General features: G+C 39.9%; 1 protein-coding gene and 1 pseudogene across 3 annotated transcripts in view; both read right to left on the reverse strand.

The window, feature by feature from the left end:
* LOC133775875 (cytochrome P450 2C1-like) overlaps positions 1 to 6,820 on the reverse strand; it is a 40,504-nt gene extending 33,684 nt beyond the window's left edge. For all 3 annotated transcript variants that reach the window (XM_062214366.1, XM_062214367.1, XM_062214369.1), the window contains exons 1-3: positions 6,622 to 6,820; positions 5,900 to 6,062; positions 5,563 to 5,712 (exon numbers count right to left, since the gene is read on the reverse strand). In XM_062214366.1, coding sequence (XP_062070350.1) covers positions 5,563 to 5,712; positions 5,900 to 6,062; positions 6,622 to 6,789 — 481 coding nt within the window. In that variant the 5' untranslated portion in view covers positions 6,790 to 6,820. The remainder of the gene's footprint in view (positions 1 to 5,562; positions 5,713 to 5,899; positions 6,063 to 6,621) is intronic.
* Positions 6,821 to 12,583: 5,763 nt separating this feature from the next.
* Positions 12,584 to 14,120, reverse strand: LOC133775777 (WW domain-binding protein 11-like; annotated as a pseudogene).

Raw genomic sequence — 14,120 nt, forward strand, 5'->3', positions numbered from 1 at the left:
GGATTATATTAGAAGGACTGTCAAGATGTGACGTGGTACTAAATTTTAAGTTTCTATAATGGAAAATGCTATTAATACAAATGTTTGAGAATTAAAAAGTCTAATGATTTTGTATTACTAGGCATGATAGTTATCTTAATGAGAAAGCCCCAGAGGCCTAAAGGGATAAATACTTGTAAAATCCTATAGGTGCTTTCAAAAATTCTGTGAGGTAAGCAAGTGCCTCTTGTTGGTTGATGAGTTTATAATTTTAAACATGGCAACTTAAAGCCTTTTGTCATCCACAGTCATATACTGGTTAAACAAACTACACCATGTTAGATATTTAAGAGGTGTTTTCAAATACATGATTCTTAAAATTTATAGAAGGCATTGGACCTTCTGGTAAATGTTTTCTTAAGTTGTTATCTAAGTATTCATGTGATATTGCTATTGTCAGCAAGCGATCTAGGACTTGCTCCCTCATTTCTCTATTCTAAGCCCAACTTGTTCTTTCATTTCTCTATTCTCCTCAAGGTAGGAAACTAATTCTATTATGAAGGAATCTGTAGGATGCACAATTTAATCTTTAGACCTTATAAAAGAGATGGCTAACATTTTTCTGTAATAGCATAGCCAAAAGAAGAGCTTAAGTAATAATGTCATAGCTAGATTCACTTCACCATCAGCGAAGTATACAGTAAGTAGAAAAAACCTCCCTTTCAGGCCAAAGGGAAAGAAAGTTTTAAAGTGAGAATATAATTTTCCTCATGGGCATTGTCAACCTTAGAAAAACTACTACAGAACATGCCTGTGACTATAGACTTGTAGTTCAGGCCACCGAAGATTAGTGATGGGACTTGGGCACTCCCTTGACTTGCATCCTCTGGTCTGCTTTAACAAAAACCAGGAGGAAAAGAAAGGTAGGCATCAGAAGCAATGGGTGGCAGGCCTATTAATGGCTGATCTGTACAGTGATCTGCCCTCAAGGAGACCCAACAGGCCAGTCCATTGCAGTGGCTTTTAATGTGGTAAGCCTGGGCTTCAGCAGAAGTCAGCTTGTGAAGAGCCCTGGCAGCTCTGCCAAGAGTTGGATCACTGGAAATGGACCTGCCCTGGAGTCAAAGGATGCCCAGGTCAGAGCCACAGATTTTATTGGCTCTAAGCTGAAAAGCCCTTCACTCAGCCCAACTTCCAAAGTGACCACTGCAGCTGAGGGGACAGCCAAGTAGGGTCAGCAACATTGCAGGCAGAACTGTAAATTTCTTGTTAGAAATGCCCCCTGCCTTTACCTGGCCAGCTCTCCTCCCAGGCCAGCCAGGTAATGAAAGTCAACAGAGTGCCTTCCCCTAGGAGGTTCATACCTCCCTTAGGATGTACCCCATGTGAAGAGATAGATAGGTCTGGGCCTCTGAATTTACAAGGCCTAAAGTCCACCAGATTATTATCAAGCCCCTTCTATCAGGTTCTATTTGCCTCTCAATCAGAAAACTGAATTGTAGCTTAGACAGCACCTTTCTTAGCTCCTCTTATGACTCTGTCCTTTGTTCTAGACCCTGTCTAGCGCTTTTGGGTCTCATTCCTTCATAATCATAACCTCTACTCTACCTCCAATGGCTCTACTCCCAACCTGTGTGTACTGATGTTCCTCTTCCCCACTTAATGCTGTATAATTGTTCAGACCTGGTTAATGCCACTCTTAGGATCATTGGTTACTATCCTCACCCTGTCTTTTATGACCTTGTCTAAATATGATCAGAGTCGGTGAACTTGGAAGGCTTGCATAGCCTTGGCAACTCATGACGACAGCCTAGGGTGGTTACTGGTGCCATAAACTAGAGTGTCAATTTGTTGGGTCAACAACAGGAGTCATTGCGCACTTGCTCCTCATGTGGGATCTCTGTCCTTAATGTGCTGTACATTGTGATTTGATGCTATAACTAGTACTCAAACAGTATGTTTCACTTTGTGTTTCTATGCAGGTGCAAACCTTTGAAATCTTTACTTACTGTATACTAAATTGATCTTCTGTATATAAAGAGAATTGAAAATGAATCTTGATGTGAATGGAAGGGGAGAGGGAGCGGGAAAGGGGAGGGTTGTGGGTGGGAGGGAAGTTTTGGGAGGGGGAAGCCATTGTAATCCATAAGCTGTACATTGGAAATTAATATTCATTAAATAAAAGTTAAAAAAGAAATCAACAGAAAGCTGTGTCACAATGAATATTTTAATGTGACCATCCTTTAGGGAAACTCATAATTTTACATATTAAAAAAGGCATAGGAGACTTTTTGTTTGTTTGTTTCTTTTCCTTTTATTTTGTTGGGGTAGAAAATATTTCAATAAAATTGCTCTAATCAAAAGATCAGGAAACTTTATATGTAAAAGCCCCAGGATTCACAATACATATATAATTAAAGATGACATGAAACAGGAAGGTATAAAGGAGAAGGAATTAATAATAGAAAAATCTGTTTTCTTAACTGCTCTAGACAGGCTCTTCTTCAACTAAAATACACCGGCATATTAAGCTTTCAAAAAGCTATTATTTTCATCAAGGACAGATAAACTAGGCAGAAAATCAACAAAGAAATTGCAGAGCTAATATTCACCATAAGCCAAATGGATCTCACTGATATCTACAGAACCTTTCATCCCATAACTGCAGAATACACATTCTTTACTTCAGTGCATGGAGCTTTCTCTAGAATAGACCATATGCTAGGCCATAAAGCAAGCCTCAGCAAATTCAAAAAATACAGAAATCATACCAGGTATCTGGCCATAATGGAATGAAGCTAGAGATTAACAACTTAAGAAGCTCTAGAAAAATATGCAAATACATGGAGACCAAACAACATGCTTGTTAATGAACAGTGTATCATAGAATAAAACCGAAAGAAGAGCAAAAAAAAAATCCTAGAAATAAATGAAGATGACAACAAACCCAACAAATCTTACATGATATAGCAAAAGCATTGTAAAGAGGAAAGTTTATAGCAATTAGTGCCTACAGCAACAAATTTGAAATGCAGCAAATAAATGATCTAGCAATGCATCTCAAAAATCTAGAAAAACTAGAATAATCAAAACCCAAAATTAGTAGGAAGAAAGAAAGAATAAAAATTAGAAAAGAAATAAACAAAATTGAAATTGAAAAAGATACAAAATATCAGTGAAATGAGGAGCAGATTTTTTTAAAAATTTAATAAATAAAGATGATAAACTATTGGCCCAAATAACAAAAGAGGGGAAGTGGAGTGCAGAAGATCTGAATTAATAAAGTTAGAGATGAAAGGAAAGATACTACAATGGGTACCACAAAAGTAAAAAAAAAAAAAGTCAACAAGAATTACTATAGGGGCCTGTACTGAGGCATAGCAGGTAAAGCTGCCACCTATAGTGTCAGCATCCCATATGAACAATTGTTCCAGTCCGGGCAACTCCACTTACAATCCAGCACCTTGCTAATGTGCCCAGGAATGCAGCAGATGATGACCCAAATTCTTGTGTTCCTGCACCCATGTGGGAGACCTGGAAGAAGCTCCTGGCTCCTGGGTTCATACCAGCCCAGCCTCAGCCATTGTGGTCATTTGAGGAGTGAACTAACAGTAGAGGACCTCGCTCTCCTTCTCCCCTCCATCTCTAACTCTGCCGTTCAAATAAATTTTAAAAATCTTTTCAAAATTTGCTGATAGATTTATGTGCAGCCAGCATTGAGGCACAGTTGGTAAAGCCACAGCCTGCAACACCATAAACCCATATGGGCCCTGCTTCACCACCGGCTACTCCACTTCTTGGTCAGCTTCCTGTTAATGGCCTGGGAAACTAGTAGAAGATGGTCCAACTATATGGGCCCTTGTACCCACATGTGAGACCCAGATGAATCACTTGGTTTCAGTCTGGCCTGGTGCTAACTGTTGAGGAAATCTGGGCAGTGAACCAGTAAATGGAAGATTTTTCTCTGTCAGTCTATTCCTCTTTATCTGTAACTCTGGCTTTCAAATACATAAATAAATTTTTAAAACAATAAATAATAAGTCAGTTATCTGTCCACAGGGGTACTATTATGAATAAGGGCTGTACTAAGAGGTGTGTAAACAATGAGAGAAAGATTCAACATGGGAAGTGGGATACACAGCAGACTCATAGAATGGCAGACGTCCTAAACAACACTCTGGCCTCAGAATCAGCCCTTAAGGCATTCGGATCTGGCTGAAGAGCCCATGAGAGTATTGTAGGCATGGAAAGCCAAGATACCATGGAAAAGAAAAAAAAAAGAAGAAGAAGACCTAAATGAAAGATCTCTGTGAGTGAGATCCCAGTGGAAAGAACGGGGCTAACAAAGAAGGAGGTACCTTTCTCTGAAGGGAGGAGAGAACTTCCACTTTGACTATGACCCTATCAGAATAAGATCAAAGTCAGCAAACTCTAAAGGCTTCCATAGCCCTGGCAACTCATGACTAGAGCCTAGGGAGATTACTGACGCCATGAACAGGAGTGTCAAATTGTTAAGTCAGCAACAGGAGTCACTGTGTACTTAAATCCCATGTGGGAACTGTCCTTAATGTGTAGTCCAATGTGAAGTGATGCTATAACTAGTACTGAAACAGTATTTTTACACTTTGTGTTTCTGCATGGGTACAAACTGATGAGATCTTTACTAATTATATACTGAATCGACCTTCTGTATATAAAGAGAATTGGAAATAAAAAAAAAAAACCTGGTGTTAATTGGAAATGGCATAGAAAATTAATTAATTTTTTAAAAATTTATTATGTAGGATCTCTGTCTTTAATGTGCTGTACACTCTTATTTAATACTATAACTAGTACTCCAACAGTATTTTTTTTCACTTTGTGTTGCTATATGGAGGCAAACTGTTGAAATCGTTACCTAATATATACTAAACTGATCTTCTGTATATAAAGAGAATTGAAAATGAATCTTGATGTGATTGGAAGGGGAGAGGGAGCGGGAAAGGGGAGGGTTGTGGGTGGGAGGGAAGTTTTGGGAGGGGGAAGCCATTGTAACCCATAAGCTGTACTTTGGAAATTTATATTCATTAAATAAAAGTTTAATAAAAAAAACATTATTACAGGTAGGCATTATAGACTTGTCCTTGAAAACACCTCTGGATCTGTCAGTGAGGCTCATCCTACAAATATAGACCAATTAAGTTATCCATCACCTTTTCATGTTTCATAAGGATGTGAATTAGTCATTTCTACCATGTGCCAAACTAGTATCCCCTGGTGAAATGTTCTGGAATATTACCCCACAATTATGCTGCAGGAAAAAATATTTCTTTATTTCCCAAAAAATAAGGATTTACAAGCAAACAAAACAAGGAAAGAAAAAAAAAAGTAGAGGCTTTTATATTAAACTCTCTATGCATGGTCACTGAATGAAACACAACCAAATGTGCCAAAATCTCCCTTAGCTCTGAGCTTCAATCAGTCTATGTGCCTCCAGAGTGCTGACAATAAGGACCCAGAATGAAAGATTTTGCCAGACTTGCACTGTGACCAGGGCCATCACTAGAAAAAACTCTATTCTCTTAAGGACATAGAGTCACCCACCACTGGTTTTTCTCAGCTCTCCCACCAGGCAGCTGACTTCCTCTTGAATTCTTTCTTCAATGCTCTTCTTCCCCATCCCAAAATTCCGCAAGGTCATGAGAGAGAAGCGCCGGGTCTCCTTCCATCTCTTTCCATTGCTGAAAATGATTCCTAAGTGGAGAAGAAATGGAAACTAAAAGAGGATCCCAGGAAAGGACACCTGAAAGGCTTGTGGATTCACCCAGCTGTGCAGGAGGAGACCTCTACATTTCTACTCCCTATTCTTCTTCCTGTTATCACTACCATGCAGGCACAGACACACGCACACACACACACACACAGGCACAGGGACACTGACCAAATCCTTTCTTAACTTTTGCAGTCAGTGGGAAAACAATTCTTCCAGAAAACTCTTCTCCCAGATCAACCAAGGCTTCTTTCACTGCATCGTATCCACATATCACGACAGTGGGCCTCGTGCCCAAATACACAGTGAACACAGGGCCATAGACTTCTGACAGCTGGAAAGAGAAAATAGAATGAATGCAAATATTATTAGCCAAAGAAATAGCAAATGGTCCACATAGTGTATATTGTTCAGATAGGTAAGAACACCATATAACAACATCATTTTGTTGACATTTTTCTTCATCAGATACAATTTAAAACATTTCTGGATGTTATATATAACCATGATAATGATCACTGTAGCTCCTCAAGCAGTGACTCACAACTGCAGGCTGTTGCAGGGGAAATCAGTTTGCAAATTATCAGAACTAGTCAACACATTGAGTAAGGCTTACTTACTTTGGTTTTACACACAGAGACTAAAATTTATAGACTGTCTAGCATTTTGTTAGCCTGACTAGACCTCAGAAATTAAGCAATTCTATAGTGGCAAATTGCGTTACGTCATTCAACTATCTTTGACAATGACACATCAAATATTATAATCTCAAGGCACTTCTTCTTTTAAACAGAATATTTTAGTAATTTGCTTCCAGCAATATATTTTATTTAAAATCTGAGGTGAATTTCTTAACCTTTACCAAACATTGAAGTATGATAATGTGTACTTACTATGGTTAAAGATTTGCTGATATCTTTAAAACCAAGCTGCACGATATTTCCAAGAATTGGGAAAGGAGTGGGGCCAGGAGGAAGCCTCCTTTTCTCAGAGCTCTGTTTCCAGTGTGAAAGGAGAAGCAAACAGGAGAGACAGAGCCCCAGCACCACCACGGGATCCATTGGAGCCTTCTCTTCTTCCTGAGACAACTGAGAGCTGGAAATCATTTGCTTTTAAAACTTTCCCTGCAAATAATGTGTGCCTTTGACCTACAAGAGTAAACAATAGGTCAAATGCACTTTGATACCTCTTAAGTGTGGGCTTTGTTAGGTCTTCTTTCCTCTTGCTCTGCTTTCCTTTGCATTCCCCTAACTCCAGTACCACTCAGAGGTTCTGGTCTACCAAGTGTATGGTGAGGCACAGGCACTCTTTTAAGACTTATATCAGCAAATGCAGGTGGCTCTAATACCAACCTGAATTGAGAGCTAATATAATTAGTTATTTGTTCAAAAATTGCCCAACATTCTGATTTACTATGTTGATGTCTGTTGGGAATATATGACATTGAGGGCAATCTGTGTATGCCATTCTTTGTATATAAAATGTCTATGCTGTAGCACTTCCTGGAACACAATAATATTTTCCGAGAAAGCAAACACTTTCTTCATATATTTTAAAGTACTAAACTAACAATACAATACTAAAAGTTTGAACTTAGATATTTTATACTCTACATCTTGAATGATTGAAAATCTATCAAGTAAACAGTCATACCTTTCACCATTAAACATTTAAACAAATTACTTGAGGACACATATTCTTCTTTTTGTTTCCAATGAGGAGAGAGAGACTCTCAGAAACCGAACACATCTAAGGCCACATAGCTCACACATGGCAGAACTGGGATTGGAACTGACATCTTTGATGGTGCCTTTTGGCTCACATCAAAGTTTTTCAAGAGTGGTTTTGCAAATAAAATGTTACTCTGAGGGTACTCCAAACTGTTCACTAAGCCACAGAACCCTACATTCAGAAAGCGTGTAAGATAGGGTTTCTCCACCTTCCATCAGTGCAGAGTGAAGCTTTCTCAGTGTAACTGAGGCTAAAGCCAATCTCAGAGAACTGAGTGGAAAGGCTGGGAAAAGGGCAGCTTACCCCAGCTCCACATCAGTTCCAATACTGCTGTTATTCCTGCTTTGGTTTTTTTTTTATTTTATTTTATTTATTTAAAGACAGAGTTACAGAGAGAGTTGGAGAGAGAGGGAGGGGGAGGTTTTCCATTAATGGTTCACTCCCCAAATAGCTGCAATGGCTGGGGCTTGGTGGATCCAAAGCCAGGAGCCAGGAGCTTCATCCAGGTCTCCCACACAGGTGCATGGGCCCAAGGACTTGGGCCATATTCCATTGTTTTCTCAGGCCATTAGCAGGAAACTGGATCAGAAGTGGAGTAGCTGGGACTCAAACTGGCACCCCACAGGATGCCGGCACTACAAACCAGGGCTTTAATCCACTGGGCCACAGCACTGGCTCCAGTGTTGATTTCTTGACCTGACATTATGAGAAATGTCTGAGTAAGATAAGGGACAACTGGAAAATGAGACTGTGAACAGACTCACAGGCATGAGCTTCAGTAGTGATTGGGATCAGAGACTTCTTCAAGCAGCTCCAGGATACACAGGGACCATCATGGACAGTCCTGATTGGGAGATAACACTGATTCATCAAGAAGATTTAAATAGCACTGGAAGGCAAGCCTTACAAGATTACCAAGGCAATGGTTCTACAAAGGGACAAACTCTAAAGATAACATTATATTTGTCCTAAATTCATAACTGCAGTCATAACTATGACAATTTATTTTCCTCATATATATATATATATGATGTACAACATATTTGAATAAATACATAATAAAATTATTGTCAGAATTGAACATATTTTCATAACTATCAATTTACACACTTATCTTTTTTTTCTGAGAAAACCTGAAACCTGGCCTTTTCTCTTTAAAGAACGGGAAAGACTCATGCATAATTAGATCAAAAGGGGACTCAGGTATCCGCAAATGTAACCCCTACATTAATTTTAAGAATGTGAAGACTTGAGGTGAAGTTTCCCTAATATATCACTCCAAAGCTCTGTTTTAGAACTCAGGTTTCAATTCTTAGCTCAGCGACTCTCACGTCTAAGGGATGTCCCATGACCGCCCAAATGAATGGTCAGAAGGGCATCATTGGCAGCCCTCCACAACTGGAGTGGAATGAAAAACTCAACTCAATCACAATAGTGAATTAGAACTGTTTCTTATTTAATAAACATTTACCTTTAACCATAGTTTACAAAGAAAATATTTCATGCACCCTAAATGTATATGGTATCTCCATAAGTTATCAGTAAGGGAACATGTCTGTGTGACCAACAAGTTGATCAGAGATCCATACAAAAAATTTTATTTACTTAGAACATTGCAAGCAAATTGTTGGCAGAATTTCTAAAACTGAAAGTATTCAATATAAATTTCCTTTAAAATTCAGACAATTGTTCTAGATAATCAAAATACAAACTTCAAAACCCGAAAACTCATAATGATGCATTAGAACTATCAAATCCTCAATTCCATTGCCATTGTCAGGCCTCCTCCATCAAGTACAACCTGCAACAGTTCCTCAAACTTCCCTTGACTTTTTGACCTTGTTTATTTGAGGGTACAGCCTAGGAGTTTCAAAATCATCTCTCTTCTGAGGTTGTCTGATGATTCCTCATGACTCAGTTGTGGTTATGCAGCTTTGACAAGACTATCAGAGGAGGTGCTCAGTTGTTTGGGCATCCAGTTAGTTGACCAAGATTCAATTCACTTGTGACCATTGGTGCATAACGTGACCTATCACCAAGATGAACTACATACTCACAACTGAGGACACATTATCCCTATTGCAGAGACACACATGAAATGTTCCTCAGTTATGTTCTCTTTCTTTCCTGTGACCAGCTTGTAGGTTGTGCTTTCATTGCATTGGTCTGGAGCCCAGGTATTGGTATTTTAAGGTAAAATTTTAAAAATCCAAGTGGTGCTAGCACAGTCATGAGTGAGAACGACTAAAGTAAATAGTCTGATGCAAGCAAATTAGTTTAAGGACCAGTCGGTAATTTTTGACTTTGAGGGAAATCAAAATAATCTATGACATGTACACTAATGTATGTTGTCTGCTACTCCAAAATCTAGGACATTTTGTCCTTGAGAGCAAGCAGTAGACTTTCAAGCACTCAGTACACTCTGCCAGCATTACAGGTGCCTAAACATGAAACAGTTAATATAGTTTAGTAACCAACCATATGCCAAGTTATCAGCTAACTAAATGTGAATGCTTTTCATTATTATATACAAAACCCACTGGAAAGCAGAGATCACTATTTCATACTTTTCAGTTGGAAAATGCAGGCTGGGAGAATAGGAGATCTGGCCAGGGACACAGAGCTCCCATTTAAAAAAAAAAAATCAGCTTGGAGTTGAGATCTTCTGATGTCCTATGCAGTACATAATGGCTCACACCCATTACCTGGGCAACCATGTTAGCAAAACAAACGCCAAACATTAGTTACTCTGAGTCAACACCACTGACTGTGTTCATGAAGCATAGGTGTGGGGCCAGCAGCAGGTTAAGCCAGTGATTGGGACAATGCTCATGCAAAGGCACACAGATGTTAAGATATCATATTCTCACAACTTACTAGTTCAGTTGTTTCTAAGCCATTTCAATAAAAAAATTAAGTCTTTCCAGACCCAGTGTTTTTTTGGTCATGATTACAGAGGTTCTGACATTTTGCACGTATAATAAAATAATAACAATATACTTTGGATTCTACTACAATTGCCTAAGGTAAAATGATCTCCACTTAATAGAGGAGAAAGCTTAGTTTCAGAGAATCAGTTCCCCAGACTAGGATATGCAAACTAGAGGTGGTAGAACATAGGCTGGATCCCAATGTCTCATGTCTCACTCCCTTTCACCAATTGAAACATTCAGATCAATAGGGTTCACCAACATTTATTGATTCTGTGCTGTGAGTCACTATTTTGTGATTCAGCCTAGTCAATGGCTTTCCAAATAACAAGAATTTAGTTAACAATTAAAGAGTAGATGAAAAAAACTAAAATCAAAAAGTTTGGGGTATAAACTTTTGAACTTGAATAAGTCCCCATCTTTGTTAATATTTCATGGCAAATGAAAAGAGAAGCCCTCTTATGCCTAATTCACGGTTTTAAAATCTTAAAAAAAAAAAACACACACATAAAGTTACTTGGATAAAATGCTCAGCTGCTCTTTACAGAAATTATTTTAGATTTTGAGAGGTCACTATCTTTGAGATGAGCTGAGGTCCTCTTTCTTTTTATAGATGTAAGGAATCAGAGGCTTTTTTGTTTTTGCTTTTTGAAATACAGCCAAACAGAGAGAGAGAGAGAAATCATCCATGTACTTGTTTACTCCTCAATGCATGAAAATGGAAGCTTAGCTAGGCCTAAGCCAACAGCCAGGAAATCCATCATGGCTCCCATGTGGGACCCAAGTACATGAGCCATCACCTGCAGCCCCCGGGATGTGCATTAGCAGAAGCTGATGTCAGGAGCAGAACAAAAACTGGAACCTGGGCAATCTTGTATGAAAGAGTCCCAAGTAGCATCTTAACCACTGAGCAATGCTTACCCCATGTCTGTAGCTAATTTAAAGATAAAAGGGACCTTGAATATCAATGGGTCCAACATTTTTTGATCTTTATGAAGGAGCAATTAGTGACTCAGTGAAATGGTGTCACCAGTCCTTCAGTGCAAGACTTTGTCTAGGGGCCAGTGCTGTGGTGCATAGGGTTAACGCCCTGGACTGAAACGCTGGCATCCTCATATGGAAGCCGGTTGGAGACCCAGCTGCTCCACTTCGATCCAGCTCTCTGCTATGGCCTGGGAAAGCAGTAGAAGGAGGTCCAAGTCCTTGGGCCCCTGCACCCACGTGGGAAACCCAGAAGAAGCTCCTGGCTCCTGGTTTGGGATAGCACAGCTTCGGCCATTGCAGCCAATTGGGGAGTGAACTATCAGATGAAAAACCTCTCTCTCTCTCTCTCTCTCTCTCTCTCTCTCTCTCTTTCTCTCTCTGCCTATCTTCTTTCTGTATAACTCTGACTTTCAAATAAACAATAAACATAAATCTTTATTTAAGAAAACACTTTTTCTAGAATCCCAGACTTAAAACTTTTGAGAGCCTGTGCTGTGGCATAGCAGGTAAAGCCGCCCCCTGCAGTGCTGACATCCCATATGAGTGCCGGTTCTAGTACCAGTTGCTCCACTTCCAATCCAGCAATCTGCTGTGGCCTGGTAAAGAGTAAATGATGGCCCAAGTCCTTGGGCCCCTGTACCCACTTGGGAAGATCCCAAAGAAGCTCCTGGCTCTTGGCTCCTGGCTTCAGATCAGCACAGCTCCAGCCATTGTTGCCATTTGAGGAATGAACTAGAGGGTGGAAGAACTCTCTCTCTCTCCCTGCCTCTGCCTCTGTATTCTGTCTTCAAATAAATAAATAAATCTTTTAAAACATTTTTAAAAAGCTTCCTGTTCAGTGACCTTTTTTTAAATGTAGAACATTTATTTATTTTCCATGAAACACACAAAGTTTAGGTCAGTGAAAAATAATTTTAACCAAAGAATTGTATTTTTTCTTCCCACATATCCTGCTTTGTATTAGGAAATACTTTGTGATCCATTTCACAAGTAAATAATACAGATTAGCTACAGGTAAATATTAAAAATAACTCAAACATGAAAGGCAAGATGAAATAAACTGGTTTTTCAGGAATCTCTATTCCAGGGCCCACAGCACGCAAGAAGAGAGCCAAAACAAACAATAACTAAGACTCCCCTGATCACAGATTTCCAAAGATCTGGAGAAGGGGGAAACAGGATGAAATGGTGGTGTGACAGGGAAGGCATGCTAGCAGCACTGCTTCAATAGCCCATCTCTTCTGAATGCAACACCCTCTCTTATATGTAGTAAATTCTGAACATGGCTAAACTTTAGGACATTCCTTGAATTGAAATTAGAAAATACCCTGACAAAGGAAGTAGTGCATATCATGCCAAGATGAGGTGGAAGGATGCCTGGATGTGGACCTGTGGGAGAGCCAGGGGTCTGCCTGGTGGTTGTGTTGGAGGTAAAAGTAGGGGTAAGGCCCTTGGAGTGCTCTCAAGAATGGAGGAGCCCCTGGAGGTGACCAAGGAGGAAGGACTGCAGTTTGCCCCGGAGGCAATAAAGATGGAGCATGGGAGGTACTTGTAGCTGAGACGGAGGAGCATTCTGTGGGGGAGCCTGCTGCTGAGAAGATACAGATGTGCCATCAGAATGGGAAGCTTCTTTAGGCCGTTTTTGTGATTGCCCTTCTGCTGTAGAATCATCTTCATCGTCGTCCTCTGAAAATTTCTCTAATTCTCGTCCCTCCTCAGGGATTCCCTGACCTGCCAATCACAGCATCGCGGCTTGAAGAGGAGCCAGCTTCTTCATGTTCTTCTTTTTCCTCCTTGATTTCCCAGGCATATCAGCAAATTGTACACTCAGACCTGATTTTTTTCTTCATTATTGTCTCGTTCATTATCATCATGATATACAAATTCATCCCCCTACTCTCTCCATCTGATCTGTCTGTGTCACTGTCATCAGTGCTGTCATCGTGCTTAACTTGGTCCATATCTTCAGGATAACCATGGTCTTCACTTGTTCTGGAGACGTCATCATCATGACTCCGCTGAGCAAGTTCAGGGCTACATAGCATGTCTCTGTCTTGCCTACGAGAGGGAAGGTCCAGGGCAAAGCCCACTTTAAGGCCATACATCTGTAGGACCTGAGGAGGAGGTGTGCCAGGGGGAGGACCAGGAAGTTTTCTACCAGGGGGCAAATGTGGAACAACATGTCCAAAAAGAGGAAGTATAGAAACTGCCCGAGTTGGAGGTCCATCTGTTGAAGTTTTCTTAAGGATGAAGGGTGGCTGGGCACCAGGGAGTGGACTACCCTGGATCAAGATGTAGGAAGGAGGATGCAGCATATCTGGGAAAGCAATACTCTCCACTTCAACATGCTGAGCATTCTTGACAGCATCAAAATACTGGCTAAGTTGTGCTAGTGCCCTCTTCTGTTCATATGCTACGTCTAGCTTACTCAATTCCTTGTAAATATATGGATTCTCTTTTTCGTAAAGTCAGAGAATAGGTTCAAAGGTTTCACATAGAATTTAACACCTTTCTTTCAGTACTTTCTCATTTCACTGTGGCTGTTGCACTGGGTTAAACTCCATTTCATCCAAGTTTTCTGTGTCTCAGATAATTTGTTTGGGATCTTTCATCTTCAAATATGCAGCTTGTACCATCTTGAATTGTTTATTGTTCTTTAATTATCTCTTCTGGGCTTCCTTTCAGGTTTGGTTTGTGGGGTTCATAAATTTTCCACTCTTGGTAAATGATGTAGACCTTTGTCCCAT

The sequence above is a fragment of the Lepus europaeus genome, chromosome 17 (assembly GCF_033115175.1).
Source record: "Lepus europaeus isolate LE1 chromosome 17, mLepTim1.pri, whole genome shotgun sequence".
Lineage (NCBI taxonomy): Eukaryota > Metazoa > Chordata > Mammalia > Lagomorpha > Leporidae > Lepus > Lepus europaeus.